The 22462-nt window shown below is 45.5% G+C and overlaps 1 protein-coding gene across 1 annotated transcript in view; it reads left to right on the top strand.

Annotated features, from left to right (window-relative positions):
* The first annotated feature begins 3753 nt into the window (after positions 1-3753).
* Positions 3754-22462, top strand: part of ROCK2 (Rho associated coiled-coil containing protein kinase 2) — a 211146-nt gene continuing 192437 nt past the window's right edge. Inside the window, exon 1 of the mRNA XM_056564195.1 lies at positions 3754-4608. Coding sequence (XP_056420170.1) covers positions 4510-4608 — 99 coding nt within the window. The 5' untranslated portion in view covers positions 3754-4509. The remainder of the gene's footprint in view (positions 4609-22462) is intronic.

Here is a 22462-nt window from a genome sequence, read left to right as displayed (position 1 = left end):
GGGGGATCAGTTCTTGGGACAGTAGGATGCCGGATTATAGGACATGCTGGGGGTTGTAGTTTAGTCACAGGTTGGGGGATCAGTTCTTTGGACTGTAGGATGCCGTATTATAGGACATGCTGGGGGTTGTAGTTTAGTCACAGGTTGGGGGATCAGTTATTGGACTGTAGGATGCCGGATTATAGGACATGCTGGGGGTTGTAGTTTAGTCACGGGTTGGGGGATCAGTTCTTTGGACTGTAGGATACAGGATTATAGGACATGCTGGGGGTTGTAGTTTAGTCACGGGTTGGGGGATCAGTTCTTTGGACTGTAGGATGCCGGATTATAGGACATGCTGGGGGTTGTAGTTTAGTCACAGACTGCCTATTGCCGGATTATAGGACATGCTGGGGGTTGTAGTTTAGTCACAGGTTGGGGGATCAGTTCTTGGGACAGTAGGATGCCGGATTATAGGACATGCTGGGGGTTGTAGTTTAGTCACGGGTTGGGGGATCAGTTCTTTGGACTGTAGGATGCCGTATTATAGGACATGCTGGGGGTTGTAGTTTAGTCACAGGTTGGGGGATCAGTTATTGGACTGTAGGATGCCGGATTATAGGACATGCTGGGGGTTGTAGTTTAGTCACGGGTTGGGGGATCAGTTCTTTGGACTGTAGGATGCCGGATTATAGGACATGCTGGGGGTTGTAGTTTAGTCACGGGTTGGGGGATCAGTTATTGGACTGTATGATGCCGGATTATAGGACATGCTGGGGGTTGTAGTTTACTCACGGGTTGGGGGATCAGTTATTGGACTGTAGGATGCCGGATTATAGGACATGCTGGGGGTTGTAGTTTAGTCACGGGTTGGGGGATCAGTTATATGGACAGTAGGATACAGGGTTATAGGACATGCTGGGGGTTGTAGTTTAGTCACGGGTTGGGGGATCAGTTATTGGACTGTATGATGCTGGATTATAGGACATGCTGGGAGTTGTAGTTTAGTCACAGTTTGGGGGATCAGTTCTTTGGACTGTAGGATACAGGATTATAGGACATGCTGGGGGTTGTAGTTTAGTCACGGGTTGGGGGATCAGTTCTTTGGACTGTAGGATGCCGGATTATAGGACATGCTGGGGGTTGTAGTTTAGTCACAGACTGCCTATTGCCGGATTATAGGACATGCTGGGGGTTGTAGTTTAGTCACGGGTTGGGGGATCAGTTCTTTGTATTGTAGGATACAGAGTTATAGGACATGCTGGGGGTTGTAGTTTAGTCATGGGTTGGGGGATCAGTTCTTTGTACTGTAGGATACAGGGTTATAGGACATGCTGGGGGTTGTAGTTTAGTCACGGGTTGGGGGATCAGTTCTTTGGACTGTAGGATACAGGGTTATAGGACATGCTGGGAGTTGTAGTTTAGTCACAGGTTGGGGATCAGTTCTTTGGACAGTAGGATACAGGGTTATAGGACATGCTGGGGGTTGTAGTTTAGTCACAGTTTGGGGGATCAGTTCTTTGGACTGTAGGATACAGGGTTATAGGACATGCTGGGAGTTGTAGTTTAGTCACGGGTTGGGGGATCAGTTCTTTGAATTGTAGGATACAGGGTTATAGGACATGCTGGGGGTTGTAGTTTAGTCACGGGTTGGGGGATCAGTTCTTTGGACAGTAGGATACAGGGTTATAGGACATGCTGGGGGTTGTAGTTTAGTCACGGGTTGGGGGATCAGTTCTTTGGACTGAAGGATACAGGGTTATAGGACATGCTGGGAGTTGTAGTTTAGTCACAGGTTGGGGATCAGTTCTTTGGACAGTAGGATACAGGGTTATAGGACATGCTGGGGGTTGTAGTTTAGTCACAGTTTGGGGGATCAGTTCTTTGGACTGTAGGATACAGGGTTATAGGACATGCTGGGAGTTGTAGTTTAGTCACGGGTTGGGGGATCAGTTCTTTGAATTGTAGGATACAGGGTTATAGGACATGCTGGGGGTTGTAGTTTAGTCACGGGTTGGGGGATCAGTTCTTTGGACAGTAGGATACAGGGTTATAGGACATGCTGGGGGTTGTAGTTTAGTCACGGGTTGGGGGATCAGTTCTTTGGACTGTAGGATACAGGGTTATAGGACATGCTGGGAGTTGTAGTTTAGTCACAGGTTGGGGATCAGTTCTTTGGACAGTAGGATACAGGGTTATAGGACATGCTGGGGGTTGTAGTTTAGTCACAGGTTGGGGGATCAGTTATTGGACTGTAGGATGCCAGATTATAGGACATGCTGGGGGTTGTAGTTTAGTCACAGTTTGGGGGATCAGTTCCTTGTACTGTAGGATACAGGGTTATAGGACATGCTGGGGGTTGTAGTTTAGTCACAGTTTGGGGGATCAGTTCTTTGGACTGTAGGATACAGGGTTATAGGACATGCTGGGGGTTGTAGTTTAGTCACGGGTTGGGGGATCAGTACTTTGTATTGTAGGATACAGGGTTATAGGACATGCTGGGGGTTGTAGTTTAGTCATGGGTTGGGGGATCAGTTCTTTGTACTGTAGGATACAGGGTTATAGGACATGCTGGGGGTTGTAGTTTAGTCACGGGTTGGGGGATCAGTTCTTTGGACAGTAGGATACAGGGTTATAGGACATGCTGGGGGTTGTAGTTTAGTCACGGGTTGGGGGATCAGTTATTGGACTGTAGGATACAGGGTTATAGGACATGCTGGGGGTTGTAGTTTAGTCTCGGGTTGGGGATCAGTTATTGGACTGTAGGATACAGGGTTATAGGACATGCTGGGGGTTGTAGTTTAGTCTCGGGTTGGGGGATCAGTTATTGGACTGTAGGATACAGGGTTATAGGACATGCTGGGGGTTGTAGTTTAGTCACAGGTTGGGGGATCAGTTCTTTGGACTGTAAGATACAGGGTTATAGGACATGCTGGGGGTTGTAGTTTAGTCACAGGTTGGGGGATCAGTTCTATGGACTATAGGATACAGGGTTATAGGACATGCTGGGAGTTGTAGTTTAGTCACGGGTTGGGGGATCAGTTCTTTGGACTGTAGGATACAGGGTTATAGGACATGCTGGGGGTTGTAGTTTAGTCACAGTTTGGGGGATCAGTTCTTTGGACTGTAGGATACAGGGTTATAGGACATGCTGGGGGTTGTAGTTTAGTCACGAGTTGGGGGATCAGTTATTGGACTGTAGGATACAGGGTTATAGGACATGCTGGGGGTTGTAGTTTAGTCACAGTTTGGGGGATCAGTTCTTTGGACAGTAGGATACAGGGTTATAGGACATGCTGGGGGTTGTAGTTTAGTCTCGGGTTGGGGGATCAGTTCTATGGACTATAGGATACAGGGTTATAGGACATGCTGGGGGTTGTAGTTTAGTCTCGGGTTGGGGGATCAGTTCTATGGACTATAGGATACAGGGTTATAGGACATGCTGGGGGTTGTAGTTTAGTCACGGGTTGGGGGATCAGTTATTGGACTGTAGGATACAGGGTTATAGGACATGCTGGGGGTTGTAGTTTAGTCGCAGGCTGCCTATTGCCGGATTACAGGACTGCTCTGTCATAGCTCCTCAGCAGTCCTGTGTACATACATGGCAGTGCCCGGATAACACCCTATGGCGTCACCCGGCTGTATCGGTCCCTGACCTCAGCGATCAGCGGACGTCTGGCAGCAGCGCTGATCTCCCGGGCGGCATGGGTGTGTAGTGTGTGCAGGAAGAGGAGGGCCTGTGCTGGGGAGGAGGCCGGCTCTGTCACCGAGCACTGCACGGCTATGGACGCCCGGGAGCCGCACACTACCCGGGGACAGGGACACTAGGGCCGGGCTGCGGCCGTGCACACTCAGCACTATCTACTGCGGATCAACAGGAGCAAAGCGGAGCGCCAAAAAAAAGGCGCCCAGAAAAGCGTCCGGCAGCCGGGCGGGGGAGATCCAGCCCCTGGAGGAAGAGGAGGGGGCAGAAGAGGCGCCTCCATCTGGGGAGAGGACACGGGAGAACGGGCTGGAGCTCCCGGGAAATACTACTTGGCCATTCGTATCTTTTACTTTCCTGGGAAGGAGGGAACCCCGGACCTTGTGCTGGGATCTACCGCCGGGGGACGCTGTGCTGGAGCTAAGACCCCCATGTACCCCTCACAGGCTGCACATTGTGGGGCTGTGCTGCAACTATAGGGGGCGCCACACTTATGGGGTGCCTGTATGTCTATGCTGGAGGGCCTTAGGCAATCACATGACTGTAGGACTGGATATAAAGTAGCACTCCTCCTATAAGACTTGTCTGGAGAAAGTTACTATCTTCCTATAGGTGAAGTTTACAAAGTATCAACTTTTTTTTATATTTTTTTTTATTTTTTTTTTACAACACCAAAAGTGCATTTCTTCCATTGAGCCTGTAGGGGGCAGCCCCCATGTTGCCTTCTCCTAGTGGAGGGTGAAGGTGGGCTTCTGTTCATCCAGGTGGGATAAAAACCTGTATATAATTCACGCTCTGGAGCTGGTGGGACCGTCACCTCGACAAAGATGTCCATGTCACCGGAGAAAGGTCTGGCCATCCGGCAGCAGAAGCTGGAGGCCAAACTGAGGAATCCGCGCTCGCCCATCAATATCGAAAGTCTGCTGGTAAGTTGGTGGTCTGTGGGGGGCGCTCTGATGGGATGTTGTGGTACAGATGGCACTGTCACCAAGTTGTTCTGTTTGTGCTATGGTTGTGGAGTATAGGTTTAAGTGGCACCTGGACCATGCCATGATGTCTGCCATCCGGTGCCAGGGCTGCGCCATCCCGGTGTTGGATATAGGTGCGAACTGAACATTGCTGAAGTTGTTGCCTATCTCCGCCCCAATGTAGAGGCATGTGATGCCAACCTACGTAGGTGATGCCCTGGCCAGTGTGTTGGACCCCTCTATGGGACAACTATAGGGTTTCAGGAAGGTCCTATGGAGATGTCTAACCCACCTGCACTGGGCACCCCAATTTAGTGGGCATGTAGAATTGTTCTCCCATGGGTAGCTTTGCCCACCCTGCCATGGTAGGGTAATTATTACTACATTGGCCACCATCACAGGCTTGACTGATCTTTACCGTCAATATATACATTGAGCTGAAGAAGTTCTAGGGTCAAAAGTCTCCTCTAGTTACCAGCCGAACAGTTTCCTTTATGATAAGAGACTATGGACTGTAGGGCAATGGTTTCTCAACTGAGGACCTCCAGCTGTGGCGAAACTATAACTTCCAGCATGTCCGGACAGACGTTGGCTATCCGGGCATTCTGGGAGTTGTAGTTTTGCAACAGCTGCAGGTCCACAAGTACCAAACCACTGATATAGGGTTTCCATGAAGAAAGGAGGTCCTAAAACAGTGGTCTTCAAACTGTGGACCTCCAGCTGTTGCAAAATTACAGCTCCCAGCATGCTGTCTGGACATGCTGGAAGTTGGTTTTACAACTGGGAGTTTGGACCCGTCTATTGTAGGGTATGGGTCTTATAGACCTGGCCGGTGGTAACCATTTAGTTCCTGGAGTGCATTAAGGTTTTCTTACAAGGTGCAGTTGACATCTATAGGATGGTTATCTATCTATCTATCTATCTATCTATCTCATATCTATCTATCTCATATCTATCTATCTCATATCTATCTATTTATATCCATATCTATCAATCTCATCTTATCTTCTATCTATCTCTCTCATATCTATCTATCTCTCTCATATCTATCTATCTCTCTCATATCTATCTATCTATCTATCTATCTATCTTTCTCATATCTATCTGTCTCTCTCATATCTATCTATCTCTCTCATATCTATCTATCGCTCATATCTATCTCTCATATCTATCTCTCTCATATCTATCTATCTCTCTCATATCTATCTATCTCTCTCATATCTATCTATCTCTCTCATATCTATCTATCTATCTATCTCTCTCATATCTACCTGTCTCATGTCTATCTATCTATCAATCACTAATAATTCATACTCCACTTCTTTTGGTCTGCAAATTTACGTTCTTGGTATGTAAGTTTGGCCCCCATTGGTCATCAGCACGGTCCCTTTTGGTGCGTTGGACTATTTATTTGGCCAATGTCCTCCCAACCTGTACAAAACTACAACTCCCATGGGAGTTGGTGTGTTTGCCAAAGCTCGAGAGTCCCAGGTTGGACCCCTGTGCATTGGGCAATATGAGGAATTCTTTGCTTTTTCGGTGTGTTAGCCTTACATTTTGTAGAGGAGAGTATATGGAGAAGGCACGGACCTGTCACCAGGAGAGATGGAAGTAGTGTTTGTGGTCATCCATGTCTTGTGCCCTTACCACAAAGAGATTATCACAGTGTTTGTGTACTGCCCATGTGGTTCAGATGGCACATTCTCACTAGGACATGGTTTGGTGCCCTCTGGCACATCCTCACTAGGACATGGTCTGTGCCCTCTGGCACATCCTCACTAGGACATGGTTTGGTGCCCTCTGGCACATCCTCACTAGGACATGGTCTGGTGCCCTCTAGCACATTCTCACTAGGACATGGTCTGGTGCCCTCTAGCACATCCTCACTAGGACATGGTTTGGTGCCCTCTGGCACATCCTCACTAGGACATGGTCTGGTGCCCTCTAGCACATCCTCACTAGGACATGGTCTGGTGCCCTCTAGCACATCCTCACTAGGACATGGTCTGGTGCCCTCTGGCACATCCTCACTAGGACATGGTCTGGTGCCCTCTGGCACATCCTCACTAGGACATGGTCTGGTGCCCTCTGGCACATCCTCACTAGGACATGGTCTGGTGCCCTCTGGCACATCCTCACTAGGACATGGTCTGGTGCCCTCTGGCACATCCTCACTAGGACATGCTCTGGTGCCCTCCTGGCACATTCTGACTAGGAGATGGTCTGGTGCCTTCTGGCACATCCTCACTAGGACTTGGTTTTGTGCCTTCTGGCACATTCTCACTAGGACATGGTCTGGTGCCCTCTGGCACATTCTCACTAGGAGATGGTTTGATGTTTGTGATTTCGGATGACCCTGGCATGTGCCATCAAAGTCTGATCATTAAGGATAAGACCCCTCAAACCTGGTTGGCATGGATCACAAGAATATAGCTGTTCCTCATCTTCACCTATCAAGCTGATCATTACAGGAGAACGTCTCATTTGCCCCCTAGAATATTCACTTTCCGCTGAAGGACGATTGTGGTGGTGATCCACCAGATCATTGTTGGTGACTCTCCGCTCTACCTCATAGAGGGGATATTGGACAGCACCATTGGTGTCTATATGGGGTAATAAGGGGTTTTCTTGGTGGTACATTTCTTCTAATGGGAAAGTCTGGTGCAAAGATTACAGATGAGGATATCAATGGTGATTCTACTATCATAACCCATATAGTTCCCATATACCAAGATATTCGCCCTACCATTTTGGGGGGCACTTGATTTATTAAAGGGGTACTTTAAAGTGAAAAACTTTTTTTTTTTTTTTTTTTTTTTTTTTTTTAAATCAACTGGTGCCAGAAAGGTAAACAGATTTGTAAATTACTTCTATTAAAAAAAATCTTAATCCTTCCAGTACTTATTAGCTGCTGAATACTACAGAGGAAATGGTTTTCTTTTTGGAACACAGAGCTTTCTGCTGACATCATGACCACAGTGCTCTCTGCTGACATCTCTGTCCATTTTAAGAACTGTCCAGAGTAGGAGAAAATCCCCATAGCAAACATATGCTGCTCTGGACAGTTCCTAAAATGGACAGAGATGTCAGCAGAGAGCTCTGTGTTCCAAAAAGAAAAGAATTTCCTCTGTAGTATTCAGCAGCTAATAAGTACTGGAAGGATTAAGATCTAAGTAATTTACAAATCTGTTTAACTTTCTGTCACCACTTGGTTTAAAAAAATAAATAAATAAAAAAAAGTTTTCCACGGGAGTACCCCTTTAAGACGCTTGATCATGGCTGCCTGAGGAACACACGTCCTACATTCGTACAGCTTATCACAATTCCATCCTGTTTATATCAGGCTGTGCCAAACTAGGTCAATTATATTCTGCGGGTGACATAATCATGCCCGTGTCTGCTGACTCCATGGAGAGTTTTTCAAAAGATGGGTCGGCTCCTAGTTTCCAGACGGTATTCATGATTATTACGGTATTTTCATCTACTCACAAACCGGTCATGTCTGACAGGGTATGAGGGGAACCTCTTAAAGGGATCCCAAAGGATAGGGGAGAAGATGTCAGATCGCCGCGGTCCCGCTGCTGGGGACCCCGGGGATCGCCGCTGCGGCACCCCGCTATCATTACTGCGCAGAGCGAGTTCGCTCTGTGCGTAATGACAGGCGATACAGGGGCCGGAGCAGCGTGACGTCATGGCTCCGCCCCTCATGACATCACGGCCAGCAAGACGCGTTCCCCCATCTGATGTTTGTGCGGAGTGCCCAGCGTCCAAATTGAGACTCCGGATGAATGTGAACCGTCCCATTCGAATGAAGGGATCAGTTCTATCATTCATTTCTCTCAGGGTGCTCGCCTACAGCGCCGGAGGAAATGGCGCCACTGTGGTGGACACGACACCGATACCACCAGACACAAAATTGACCCCAAAGGAGCTTATGGGTTGTTGTTTTTTTGAACTCCCACCAATCTGACATTGTTTTTATCTAGAATTGTTTCTAACCTGGAATATAACTTTTAACAGGAAAATTGCCTTGTTATACAATGAAAGGACGACTTCTTGTATGTTTTAATATTTAGGACCCTGAAAAAAGCTAAAATAATGGGCACATAGGGGGAGATGTATCAAAACCTGTCCAGAGGAAAAGCTGCTGAGCTGTCCATAGCAACCAATCAGATCGCTGCTTTCAGTTTGGACAAGGCCTCTGAAAAATGAAAGAAGAGATCTGATTGGTTGCTATGGGCAACTCAGCAACTTTTCCTCTGGACATTTTTGTTTTTTTTATAAATCTCCTTAATATTCTTTAACCTATTTACTAGTTGTTGTCTGGAACACACAGCATGAAATGATGGAACACAGATAACAATACATTTAAGACTAAGTTCACACTATGAAATCTCTGACTGGGGAATTCTAAGTGCATTGCCGTCCCCATAGACAGCAAGGCATTCCAGGCGGATTCTGCCGAAAGAATAAGCTAGATCATTCTTTAGGTGTTGCTGAAATTACATACTGTGAACCTAGCTAGAGATGAGCGAACTTACAGTAAATTCGATTCGTCACAAACTTCTCGGCTCGGCGGTTGCTGACTTTTCCTGCATAAATTAGTTCAGCTTTCCGGTGCTCCGGTGGGCTGGAAAAGGTGGATACAGTCCTAGGAAAGAGTCTCCTAGGACTGTATCCACCTTTTCCAGCCCACGGGAGCACCTGAAAGCTGAACTAATTTATGCAGGATAAGCCATCAACCGCCGAGCCGAGAAGTTCGTGACGAATCGAATTTACTGTAAGTTCGCTCATCTCTACACCTAGCCTTAGGGTATGTTCACATTTACTGTATATGCTCCAGACGTTATCATTGATTAACTTGCAGAAAATCTGCATCATATACAGTACGTGTCAACATTAGGTACTACATATGATTTTATTTTATTTTTTTCCTGAAAAATCCATAGCAGATTTTGCTATTAGCATAGAAACATAGAATGTGTCGGCAGATAAGAACCATTTGACCCATCTAGTCTGTCCAATAATTTGAATCCTATCAATAGTCCCTGGCCCTATCTTATATGAAGGATATCCTTATACCTATCTCTATCTTATACGAAGGATAGCATTATACCTATCTTTGTCTTATATGAAGGATAGCCTTATACCTATCTCTGTCTTATATGAAGGATAGCCTTATACCTATCTATATCTTATATGAAGGATAGCCTTATACCTATCTATATCTTATATGAAGGATAGCCTTATGCCTATCTCTATCTTATATGAAGGATAGCCTTATACCTATCTCTATCTTATATGAAGGATAGCCTTATACCTATCCCTATCTTATATGAAGGATAGCCTTATACCTATCCCTATCTTATATGAAGGATAACCTTATGCCTATCTCTATTTTATATGAAGGATAGCCTTATGCCTATCTCTGTCTTATATGAAGGATAACCTTTCTGATATTACTTTTAAACCTTTGCCCCTTTAATTTAAAACTATGTCCTCCTGTGGTAGTTTTTCTTCTTTTAAATATGCTCTCCTCCTTTACCGTGTTGATTCCCTTTATGTTTTTAAAAGTCTCTATCATATCCCCTCTGTCTCTTCTTTCTTCTATAGATGTTAAGGTCCTTTAACCTTTCCTGGTAAGTTTTATCCTGCAATCCATGTACTAGTTTAGTATCTTTCTCTCTCTCTCTAGAGAATCTATATCTATATACTCTCTCTAGAGTATCTATATGCTTCTGGAGATACGGCCTCCAGTACTGCGCACAATACTCCGTGAGGTCTCACCAGTGTTCTGTACAGCGGCATGAGCACTTCTCTCTTTCTACTGCTTATACCTCTCCCTATACATCCAAGCATTCTGCTAGCGTTTCCTGCTGCTCTATTACATTGTCTTCCTACCTTTAAGTCTTCTGAAATAATTACTCCTAAATCCCTCTCCCCAGATACTGAGGTCAGGACTGTGTCAAATATTCTATATTCTGCCTGAGGGTTTTTACGCCCCAGGTGCCTTATCTTGCACTTATCCACATTAAATTTCAGTTGCCAGAGTTCTGTCCACTCTTCGAGTTTTCCTAAATCCTTTTCCATTTGGCGTATCCCTCCAGGAACATCAACCCTGTTACATGTCTTTGTGTAATCAGCAAAAAGACCAATACCTCAGTACCTTACCATCGAGACTTTTTACAATGTCACTAACGAAGATATTAAACAAAATTGGTCCCAGTACAGATCCCTGAGGTCCCCACTGATGACAAGACCGTGCTCTGAATATTCTCCATTGACTGCAACCCTCTGTTGTCTGTCACTGCCTAATCCACTCAACAATATGGGAGTCCTAGCTCAATGACTGTAGATTGAGCTTGGAATGTTTATTGATAAGTCTTCTATGTGGGACAGTGTCAAAAGCCTTACTAAAATCTAGATATGCGATGTCTACTGCCCCTCCGCCATCTATTATTTTAGTTACCCAGTGAAAAAAAATAACATTTGTTTGACATGATCTCCCATGTTGTTTTTCATCTTGCAATCCACAGGATTTTAGGTGTTCCACAATCCTATCCTTTAGTAGGGTCTCCTTTAATTTCCCCACTATTGATGTCAGACTTACTGGCCTATAGTTGCTTGATTCCTCCCTACTACCTTTCTTGTGAATGGGCACAACATTTGCTAATGGGACGACTCCTGTTACCAGTAATTGGTTAAATAAATCTGTTAAAGGTTTTGCTAGCTCACCACTAGGCTCTTTTAATCATTTTGGGTGTATCCCATCAGGCCCCTGTGACTTATTTGTCTTCACTTGAGACAGCAAACGTAGAACCTCTTCCTCTGTAAAGACACATGCATCAAACGATTCATTAGTCTACCTCCCTAATGGAGTTACTTTTCCTTCTTTTTCTTCTGTAAAAACTGTATTCATTAAGTTGGATAGCCATTTATTCTCTTCGACATACCTTCCTTCCTTTTGTTTTTAATTTAGTTATTCCTTGTTTTAATTTACTTTATTCATTTATATATCAGAAGAATGTCTTATCCCCTTTTTTCACAGACTGAGCTATTTTTTTCTTCTGCCTGAGCTTTAGAAGTTCTTATAACTTGCTTGGCCTCTTTCTGCCTAATCTCCTATATTCATTGCTCTGTTTTTTTTTTTTTTTTATAATTGCTAAATGCTCGCTTGTAGTTTTTTATGATTTTGGCCTTTTTCTGCTTTTACTGACAAGTCTAATGCAGTTTTCTGTTGCCTTCAATTATGCGTCTTTTAAGCAGTCCCATTTCTCCTGGACTCCATGTAATCCGTTCCAGGGACTCATTTATGACTAATCTCATTTTTGAAAAGCCTGTTTTTCTAAAATCTAAAACTTTTGTTTTTGTGTGGTGTGACTCCTTCACTGTTCTTATATTAAACCACACTGACTGGTGATCACTAGATCCCAAGCTTTCACCTACAATAACATCATATACCAAATCCAAAATGGCCTCCTTCCGTGTTGGCTCCTCAACCACTTGTAGAGATAATCCCAGTAGGGAATTTAGAATATCTGTACTCCTGGCAGAACTAGTTCTTTGGTTTTCCAGTTTATATCCGGAAGATTGAAGTCTCCCATAATGATAACTTCTCCTTTGATTGCCATTTGACTTCGTTGACTTTAAGGGCTCGTTCACACTGTGGACATTCTGCTGCAGAATCTTGCTTGCAGCAGAGTCCTGTTGTATTCAAGGGATTTTGCTGCTCTGTGCATACTGCGGAATTCTACCAGCCAAATGGAAATCCGCCCAAAGAATGATCATGTTTGGAATAGGCAGAATTCTATAAGACGGCACATATCTGCACAATTCTACTGTCCACTGCTCCGGCTGCACCCGCTGTGAACATTCAGCTGACGGAACGCTGCGGGCTGAATATCCTCAGTGTGAGCGAGCCCTAATGGGTCCGCAGCACATCTGCAATAGTAGTGGAGGATTTGATGTAGACCCACTGAAGTCAATGGATAGTAACCAAATCTGACGTGGATTTTCCGCAGCAGATTATGTACATGTGATTTACACTTTAGAGTTATTCCCATTTGCAGAAATTAACACCTCCAGGAGCTCCTGAACAAAATATAATAAAGAAGCAAGAAGTAATAATGTAAAGTTATTCACGGACATTTATTGTCACTATTAATATGTTGGAGAAAACAAACTAAATAGCGGTCATACATACCGTATTTTTCGCCGTATATAAGACGCACTTTTTCTTCCCCAAAACTGGGGGGAAAAGTCAGTGCGTCTTATACGGCGAATACACCCCTATCGCGGCGGTCCCTGCGGTCATCAACGACCGGGACCCGCGGCTAATACAGGACATCACCGATCGTGATCGTGACACTAACCCGGCTGTTCAGTCGGGCTGTTCGGGACCGCGGCGATTACGCCGCGGCGGTCCCGAACAGCCCGACTGAATAGCCGGGTTAGTGCTTACAGGACACCGGGAGGGACCTTACCTGCCTCCTCTGTGTCTTCTCCGTTCAGGGATCCCCTGTATGGCCGGCGCTCTCCTTCCTCGTCATCACGTCGTCGCGTACGTGCGTTGGCGTGCGTAACGACGTGATGGCGGCGACGGAGAGCGAGGATACCCGGCCGGCAGCAGAGACGTTTCGGAGCGACGGGGACACGGTGACAGTGATGGAGCGACATCCAGGGCAGCGGTAACGGGTCCGGAGCGGCGGGGACACGTGAGTATTACCTCCTATGCAGTGGTCTTCAATCTGCGGACCTCCAGATGTTGCAAAACTACAACTCCCAGCATGCCCGGACAGCCAACGGCTGTCCGGGCATGCTGGGAGTGGTAATTTTGCAACATCTGGAGGTCCGCAGGTTGAAAACCACTATTGGGTTCAAAATCTTTATTTTTTTAGATTTTGCACCTATAAATTGGGCGCGTCTTATACGCCGGTGCGTCCTATAGGGCGAAAAATACGGTAAATAAAAACACTGCTACTGTTTTCTTTCACCTTTTAATAACATAACCTATCCAAACATTCTATATGGATCCCATATCTCGAAAAGTAACATACGTTACATTATTGTTATGTTTCTTCCCTTTGTCATATACACGGTTGTAGGATTTCTTAACGATTGGGAGTGCATGAAGTAATGACACTCCTAATATTTGTGTTTTTGCTTATTTGACAAATTCTATAAAAATGACTTTAACTGCAGAAGTTAACACCTATCCACAGGATTGGGGGATAACAAGCTGATCATTGCCAGCACTCCATTCATTCTCTGATTGCCAAGAACTGGGCCTCATTCATTTAGGGACAGTTTTCCTCCATTTTCGTGGTCGGTGGAGGTCCCACTGATCAGACCCCCACCGATCAACTTGTTATCCCCAATCAAGGACACAGAATACATTTTGAAGATGGGAATACTCCTTCTAAGGGCTGTGCAGGATTGGAGAGACACAGCTGTTTTTTTTTTCTTCCCAAAACAGTATTTAAGCTGAGCCCTGATGATCAGGAATACCAGACACACCCCATAGACACGTGTGGTTCGGGAAGAAGGCAGCCATGTTTTTCTAATACTATACACAATTTTTTTTTATTTTATTTGCCATAGACAGAGCCCTTATTACAACCCATTGCCGTTCGTCAGACATATCCCGTGGGAAACGGGGTGACCCCTATGGCCATCTGCAGGCTGAGGTATGCCTGGATGTGTGTTTCTGGGCACACACATTGGACATGATGTGCAAGCGCCTTTACAATTTTTTGAATATTTGAGACCCATCCAAAAAGTGACAAATTGATTGCAAGCGTCTCCTCCGTCAAGTGCTGGGTTGTGCGTCTTTCCCCTGTGTACTCCCTATTGGTTTAGTTTAATAGAAGGGTCTTCATACATAACCCTTTAGTAATGTCACAAGTCTTCTGACAGAAAAGCTTCTGCCGCTGCCAAGACTGAGTCTGTGGAGGAGCCAACTTCCTCTGCCCCCAGACTTCACAGCAGAGATCTGTTCCCAGGCCGGTCCTCCTTCTCCCGGTTCTTCCGTCAGCACCGATGACACATCGCTACTTGTGGCAGCTGCCTGACCCGGCCTTCGCCATGTCCTGCTCCGTGAGCCTGGAATATTCTTCACCAGTTCTTCGCTTTTCACACTTTGTTGCTGTCTCTTTCTTTGAAACACAGTGAAAGGTTTATATTTAGATCCCATTTCTGTGAATTCGTGATTGACTGCTCCATTTTTAATAGGCATGGTTCACTTTACAATTCGTTTCTCAGGGGCACAGATATGGTGAAAAAATCTGACACGGGCGCTATTCACTTTGATTCAATTTAAAGTGCGAATATAGTAATTTTTGTTTATTGTATCCTAATTTTGGCTTCCAAAAATAATGACCCAATATCATTTTTTAAGACTTAGGCCTCTTTCACATTGCAGTTTAGCCCTGTTATATGCAGCTCCGTCAGCCAGTCCGTCAGAACGATGAGAGTTTAGTGGAGAGAAAAAATTGTGCAATGGGATCCATTAGGACCCGGTGGTGTCAGTTATGTTCTAACCCATTTTGGGTCCGTTCGGCACAAAAAAGAGCCAAATTGACCTAGAAAGGGATAGAGCACAACTGCAATGTAAACCCAGCCTTTTCACCAATACCAATGACTTTTACCCTTTTTTTATGTCATGTGACAGCAGAGGTGAGATTCCGACTTTGTGAAGCCTTAGGTGAAAGTCTACCTCACTCATACTTAAGATACACCCCCAGTAGCTAGATTTCCCTCCCTCCCTATAAGGTAGAAGGTCCCAATAGGTAGGTATCCCCCCCCCCCCCCTTATCAGGTAAAAGTCCCCAGTGAGTAGGTAGGGAATCCCTCATATTAGACTTTTGCCTTATAGCTTCTACCTAATAGGAGGACCTCACTGACACTTACAATTAAGATATGCCCCCAGTAGTTAGATACGGAATCCCCCCATTAAGTAGAAGCCACTAGACGATATTAGGGATTTCCTCTTTAAGGTAGAATCCCCCAATTGGTAGGTAATTCTCCCCCCCCCCCCAAATTAGGTAAAAGTTCACAGTAAATAGGAAATCCCCCTCCCCTATTAGGTAGAAGCCATAAGGCAAAAGTCTAACACGAGGACCTCGCGGACACCTATAATTTAGATATGCCCCCAGTAATTAGATGGGAAATCACCCATATTAGGTAGAAGCTACCAGAAGATAGGAGCCCCCCAGTAGGTAGGTAATCCCCCACTTATTAGGTAAAAGTCCCCCGTAAATAGGTAGGGAATCCCTCACCTTCTGGCGTCCCCCACGCTTAGTCCTCCACATCCTTCGCTCTGTTAGTGGTGCAAGACCTTTTCCCGCAAGCTGGAGTGGAGCCAATACTGCCAACATCGGTTGGTATGGTTGATTATTTTTTCTAATGTATGGGTTCCTCTAAAGAAAGGGAGTCCCTATTTCATGCATCACCCACTCCGGCTCACCACTTTTTCCGCTTCCCTTGCAGTACCCATTTACCATATATTCTGGCAAAGCTAATGTTTTTCTTTCAATATGGGTGCCAATATATGATGTATCCACTAAGTAACATCTGTCGGAGAGTCCCTTTTATATGTATAATGGCTGTCCGGGCATACTAGGAGTTGTAGTTTTGCAACCTCCGGAGGTCCACAGTTTGGAGACCACCGGCTTACAGCAACCTGATTTATATTATTGAGTATTTGAAACCTCTTCTATCATAAGGATTAGTAGGCACTGCAGATAGTATAAAAGCTGTTGCCCTGGCTAGGAGATCCTAGTACTTTATTGCTTTTTGCACCTTGACCCTTTCAGGTAAAGGGACACCCTCCCATAGGAATAAACAGGTAAAGCCTTATATATATATAATATATATATATATACACACACATAAAAAGCAGCCGGACTGTACACGACGGGTGTGGACTGGTAAAGAAGGATTAAAATGACTGAGAATGAAGCTCGGCAATGACCCAGCAGTCGGGAATGGACGTCTCACATTAAATATGGATGCTTGTGGTTTTCCAGAATGCATCTATACGGATGCGGCCAAATGATCAATCCAGGATTATTGTGTTGGAGAGTTTCCATCCGACATGATAAATTGTTCTGTGTGTAAATTAAAGTGACGCTTCACCTTGGTGAACCATTGGCTACACAATTGAGCGATTGCATTCTAGTAATTCTCTAATGGATACCTGTTATCCTCAGTTGTACTGGGAATTATATGTCTAAGGTACAGGTATGGGAATTCCGATTGTGAATAGGACCCAAGCTGATTCCTGGTGGAAATTGCAGGTTTGGCTGACATTGTTGTGTGTGGCCGGATTTACTTTGTAATTGAAGGATTATTGTTTATGACCTGATTTATTTTGTAATTGGCTGACGTTTTCTGGTATTTGTCCCTGGACTTTGGTTTTCACTGTATATTTTGCTGCTAGGGACAGACCATCTCGTACCCCTCAGCTTACTTTTGTTTAGCAGTCCACTTGTGGCACACGCATGATGGGGGATACAACTTGATCTAATAACTAATGCCCCTTTTCTCTTTATGGCCCATGCACACTATGGAGATTCCGAAACTGAGTGGAATTCACGTGCAGCAGTGCACACTACAGAAGTCCCATAGCTGAACTTCTGCCATGGATTCGGGTTCTGTAAGAATGAGCACGTTATTTCGGATGATTCTGATTGGAAAAGCACATTAGTCAATGGGACTTTTATTTCCAACGCTTATTTCCACTGTTACATTCTGCACAAAATAAGCACCGATTCTGGATTTTCACAGTGTGAATGGGTACTTAAATGCTGAGTGCAAGACGTAAGATCTCCATGCACATTAAAGCTGGCTGAACCATTCTGTTCCAATGTGTTAGGCCGACCATCTATTTTGTGTGGTTGTCTTTCAACGGTTCCTTGATGGCAGACGGTTGGGAAAGATAATTCATCATGCCTTATCCTATTAATCTCGGAGGGCAGTAAGCCGCTGCCAGAGGAGTCTGGTTGTGGGTTTTTACCCTAAGTCTTCTTGTCCAGCTGTGTATGGGAGGATCAGGAGAAATCAACCAAAAGAAAGTTCTCAAATATATGGCCAACTTTAAAGGTGTACTCCCGTGCCCCAGCGTTCTGAACATTTTTGTTCAGATTGCTTGGAGCAGGCGGCCGTGGTCATGACACCATGCCATGTCCACTGCATTCATTGGGGGGGGGGCACGTTTTGGCCATCACGCCCCCCTCCCATAGACATGAATGGAGGGGGCATGGCGTGACGTCACCAGAGGAAGGAACCCTGCATTTTGTTAGGACGCCAGTAGCTGCGGGAGATCAACGACCACTCTCAGCAGCTCCCAGAATGCCAACGGCGGACCAGCGTTGATCCCCTGTTTTGCCTGCGGTAGGCGCTCCAGTGTTACAGGAGCAGCGGACGTCAGTGGCCTCGATGGTGATGCTCCGTACTCGGGTGTACCAAGTGTTACCGCTGAGGCCGCTGACCGAAGACGCCCATTGATGTACACTGGAAGTAGAATGGAGCCGTGGGAATGGAGGCAGAGATAAGAAACAATTTGTTTGCTTAAAAAGATGAGAGAACACTTATTATTGTTCCACACAGAGATGAGGGGACAGTAATAACTGTGACACACGGTGGAGATGAGGGGACAGTAATAACTGTGACACACGGTGGAGATGAGGGGACAGTAATAACTGTGACACAGCGAGAGATGAGGGGGCAGTAATAACTGTGACACAGTGGCGATGAGGGGACAGTAATGACTGTGACACAGCGAGAGATGAGGACGACAGTAATAACTGTGACATACGGTGGAGATGAGGGGACAGTAATGACTGTGACACAGCAAGAGATGAGGGGACAGTAATGACTGTGACACACGGTGGAGATGAGGGGACAGTAATGACTGTGACACACGGTAGAGATGAGGGGACAGTAATGACTGTGACACACGGTGGAGATGAGGGGACAGTAATGACTGATCATATAACATCCTGGCTTCTAACGTTTTTTGCTGGCTCATAGGTTCATTACACAATTTTCAAGCCCTGTGTTAACTATGAACACAAATGCAGAAAATATTTGTGGCTGAAGCACGGGAATGATAGGTACAATGATGGGAGTGATTTTCCATGTGTGAAGTACGATTGCTGACGGTATCCTCCCTGGGTTCAGACTTGGTGTAGGCTCACACTGTGACTAATCCCATGACCGCTGCAGAAGTTATTGCCGTATCCTCAGTTCCTTTCACGTTGGTTATGGTGTTTCCTGTGTTTTTTTATTTTTTTTTATTATTCTTACCCTTAAAATAGTTGATGTGTTGGTGCGGAGCTCTGCAGTCTGCGCTGTGATCTCACAATGAAGGCATTCGGAGAAAAAGATAAACACAGTGTAACGTGGATGTGAGGATCATGGGATTGAATGAGGAGTAATTGTCTCTCCTGAGCGGCAGGAAAAGGCCACACCTCAGCCAGAAATGTCCCTGGGAGCGAGAGCCGGGCGGCCTGAGGACTCTGCCCTCATCCTCCCTCATTCACACTGAGGAGGAGGATCACTCTGCCGGGACTCACACTCAGATCTAGGCCTCACTAATGTCCATACAGATATTATTACACCGTGGAATTGTAGATCTCCTATAAAGGAGAAAATACTAAAAAAAATAAACTTAACTTTAAGGCCGCCACACACTATGGCCGACATTTATCATTGTCTTTAGACTTTTTTTTTTTTGTGTCTAAAAAAGGCGCAAGCAGGGTTTATTTGCGCCATATTTCTGCTGATTTTGAGTTGTAATCCACTGATTTTGGCAATACAGTGCCCCCCCCCGATCTACGATGGCCCCGACATATGATAATTTCAACATGCGATGGCCTCTCGGAGGCCATCGCATGTTGAAGGCAGCATCAACATACGATGCTTTTGTATGTCGGGGCCATCGCATAAACGGCTATCCGGCAGCGCAGACTGCTTCAGCTGCCACCGGATAGCCGTTTACGGTGCCCCGTGTGGTCCACTGACTATCACTTACCTGTCCTCGGGGCTTCGGCGCGTCCTCTTCGGGATCCTCCCCATCGACGTCATCACGTCGCTGCGCACGCCGTTCCGTCATCCAATAGCGAGATGACGGTGACGGAGAGCGAGGATGCCGGGAAAGCAGAGGCCTTGCCGGAGCATCGGGGACACCTCGGGGACGCGGCGACAGCCATGGAAGGTGACATCCTGGGCAGCGGTGACGGTCCGGAGAGGCGGGGACAGGTGAGTACAACTTCCTATACCAGTGGTCTTCAACCTGCGGACCTCCAGATGTTGCAAAACTACAACTCCCAGCATGCCCGGACAGCCGTTGGCTGTCCGGGCATGCTGGGTGTTGTAGTTTTGCAACATCTGGAGGTCCGCAGGTTGAAGACCACTCTCCTATACTTTACATTGCACGGATCCCTCAACACACGATGGTTTCAACAAACGATGGTTCGTTTGGAACGGATTACCATCGTATGTTGAGGGACCACTGTACACATTATATGGATGGGTTTTATCAATTGCACCTTTGTGTTAAAAGGCGCAGAAAAGGCGCAAAGCCACTGAATTGTCTCTAAAACTACACCAGCCCAGACTTAGCCTTAGCTTTTTGGTGTGTGTGAAGAGAGAAATTTCAGAAAATGTGACCTGCACAAAATGTATCAAATGCTCTGACACCATAAAATACATTTGGTGCTCCTACACTTTACCAGCACACACAAAAAAGGTGTAAAAAAAAATGCTTCACTTACACCTACAATGATAAATGCCGGCCTTGGTGTACAAAAAAGAAAGCAAGGTTGCAGCAGCACTCTTGGTGAAAAAATGGAGGCTCTTAGCGCACTTTTTGATCAAAACGTGTCCACCATCCACCACGCGGAGTCGGCCTTATTTCGGATAGGACCCTAACATGCTAAATAAATTCACCTTCTGCTGGGCATAAGACCTCTGACTGGGTGACATGCAGGATCCACTACACTTAGTGTCCCTGTCATTATTAAAAAAATAAATAAATAAAAAAGTAAACTTTTTACGATATGTTGTTTATTGTTCCTGCTCTTGGTGCTGAGGTAGCTACTGTGCGCTAATCCTCGCTCGTTATCCTGATTGTTGGGTCTCTTGTCACAGAGAAAGGTCAAAAATTTAGATTGGTCAGGGGCTCAGGTGTCCCAACCCTCCCCTCACAGCTGATGTTGGGGGGGGGGGGGGTTAAAGGGGTACTCCCAAATCTAGTGACTACATTCATTTGAGCAGAGGAGCACCCCTTTAAGGCCTACGGAGGTACAATAACGGCGATCATCACTCATACTGAGTCTTCATATGGCTCAATTAACCATGAGGCCTTTACATTCCATCATTATTGGCCAAATATGCCCTATTTACACAGGGTGATGTGTGGACAATAATGCTGATTTTAGTAGCGGCGCAAAGGATGCGAACGTTTGACAAATTTTTTATTTTTATTTTTTTATGTTTTACACAGGCCAAGCATTCAAACAAATGCTAATTCCCCGGTAATCGGCTTGTGTAACCTTTAGGCTTTTAGGGTGGGTATGTGTCGCAGCTTAGCACCCTGCTGTAATACAGTATGGGATTTATCCTTAAGTGAAGTACGGTATGTGTTTTTGTTTTTTTTTGTGTGCAAAAAAGCAGAAATACATGACAGCACCATGGCCGAAACGTATGAACCCAACCTTGTGGACCACAGCCAACCATCAGTGTAGCCCAATGACCCATCAAACCCTTCTGATGCCGCTTATCAGGGAGTAGGGGTAGCCATATTGAAGAGAGAAAACCCATTCTACCCATATAGTAAACGTCTGGGGTCTGTCCATAATTATTCGGTTGCCTGTACATTCCACCCGAAATTGAAAGCGACAGGGCCGGCATTACAATTTTTTTATTGCTCATTACCATAACGTATGTTTGGCAACCTGACGAGTCTGCAATGATTACTCACCGTCGGGCAGATAAAAATACCGGGGCGTGGGTGATGTTATAGGTGTTTTTATCATTACTATTGATTTATCGATGTCTTACGTGTAATAGACGCCTGTAGCGCAGTTCCTCGCATTTCAGGTGTGTAATTCTCCTGCGTTTGAATGGATTACAGCAGTTAAAAAGTTAATGGGGTTAGTTGAGATAAGCCCCTGGGCTTCTCCTTTTAAATTAACTCTTTCCAAATCACATTAGGCGACGCTGAGCTCGGATTGTCGGATTTTTGTGCTCCGGTGTTTCCATGGCAGCAGCTTTGTTCTTATCAGTGTTGTTGGTATCGGCACATAAATGGCTGTGAATGACGTCCAGTTGCAGGCTGCTGGCATGCCGACAGGCCTCGCGAAGCTTTCCACTTGGCGTTTAGCAACAAATAAACACACAACATAGCGAGTTTCTACATCGCGGGCATGGAACCCATTGCCTCACTTCATTGACAGTCTTAGTACATCATCTATGTTGGTGTTTTCCGAACACTGTGTCTCCAGCTGTTGCAAAACTACAAGTCCCAACATGCCCGGACAGCCGTTGGCTGTCCGGGCATGCTGGGAGTTGTAGTTTTGCAACAGCTGGAGACACACTGATTTGAAAACACTGATCTATATTATCAGGGTGCTAATAGCCTCTTCATCTTAAAGGGGTATTCCAGGAAGAAACATAGAGATATTCAGGGAAACTAAGTTGGCTATGGTGTTAAAGGGGTTATCCAGGAAAAAAACTTTTTTTTTAAATTTATCTCAACTGGCTCCAGAAAGTTAAACAGATTTGTAAATTACTTCTATTAAAAAATCTT

The sequence above is a fragment of the Hyla sarda genome, chromosome 3 (genome assembly GCF_029499605.1).
Source record: "Hyla sarda isolate aHylSar1 chromosome 3, aHylSar1.hap1, whole genome shotgun sequence".
Classification (NCBI taxonomy): Eukaryota; Metazoa; Chordata; class Amphibia; order Anura; family Hylidae; genus Hyla; species Hyla sarda.
The sequence above is the reverse complement of the archived record's forward strand: the minus strand, read 5'-3'. Positions and strand labels throughout refer to the sequence as shown.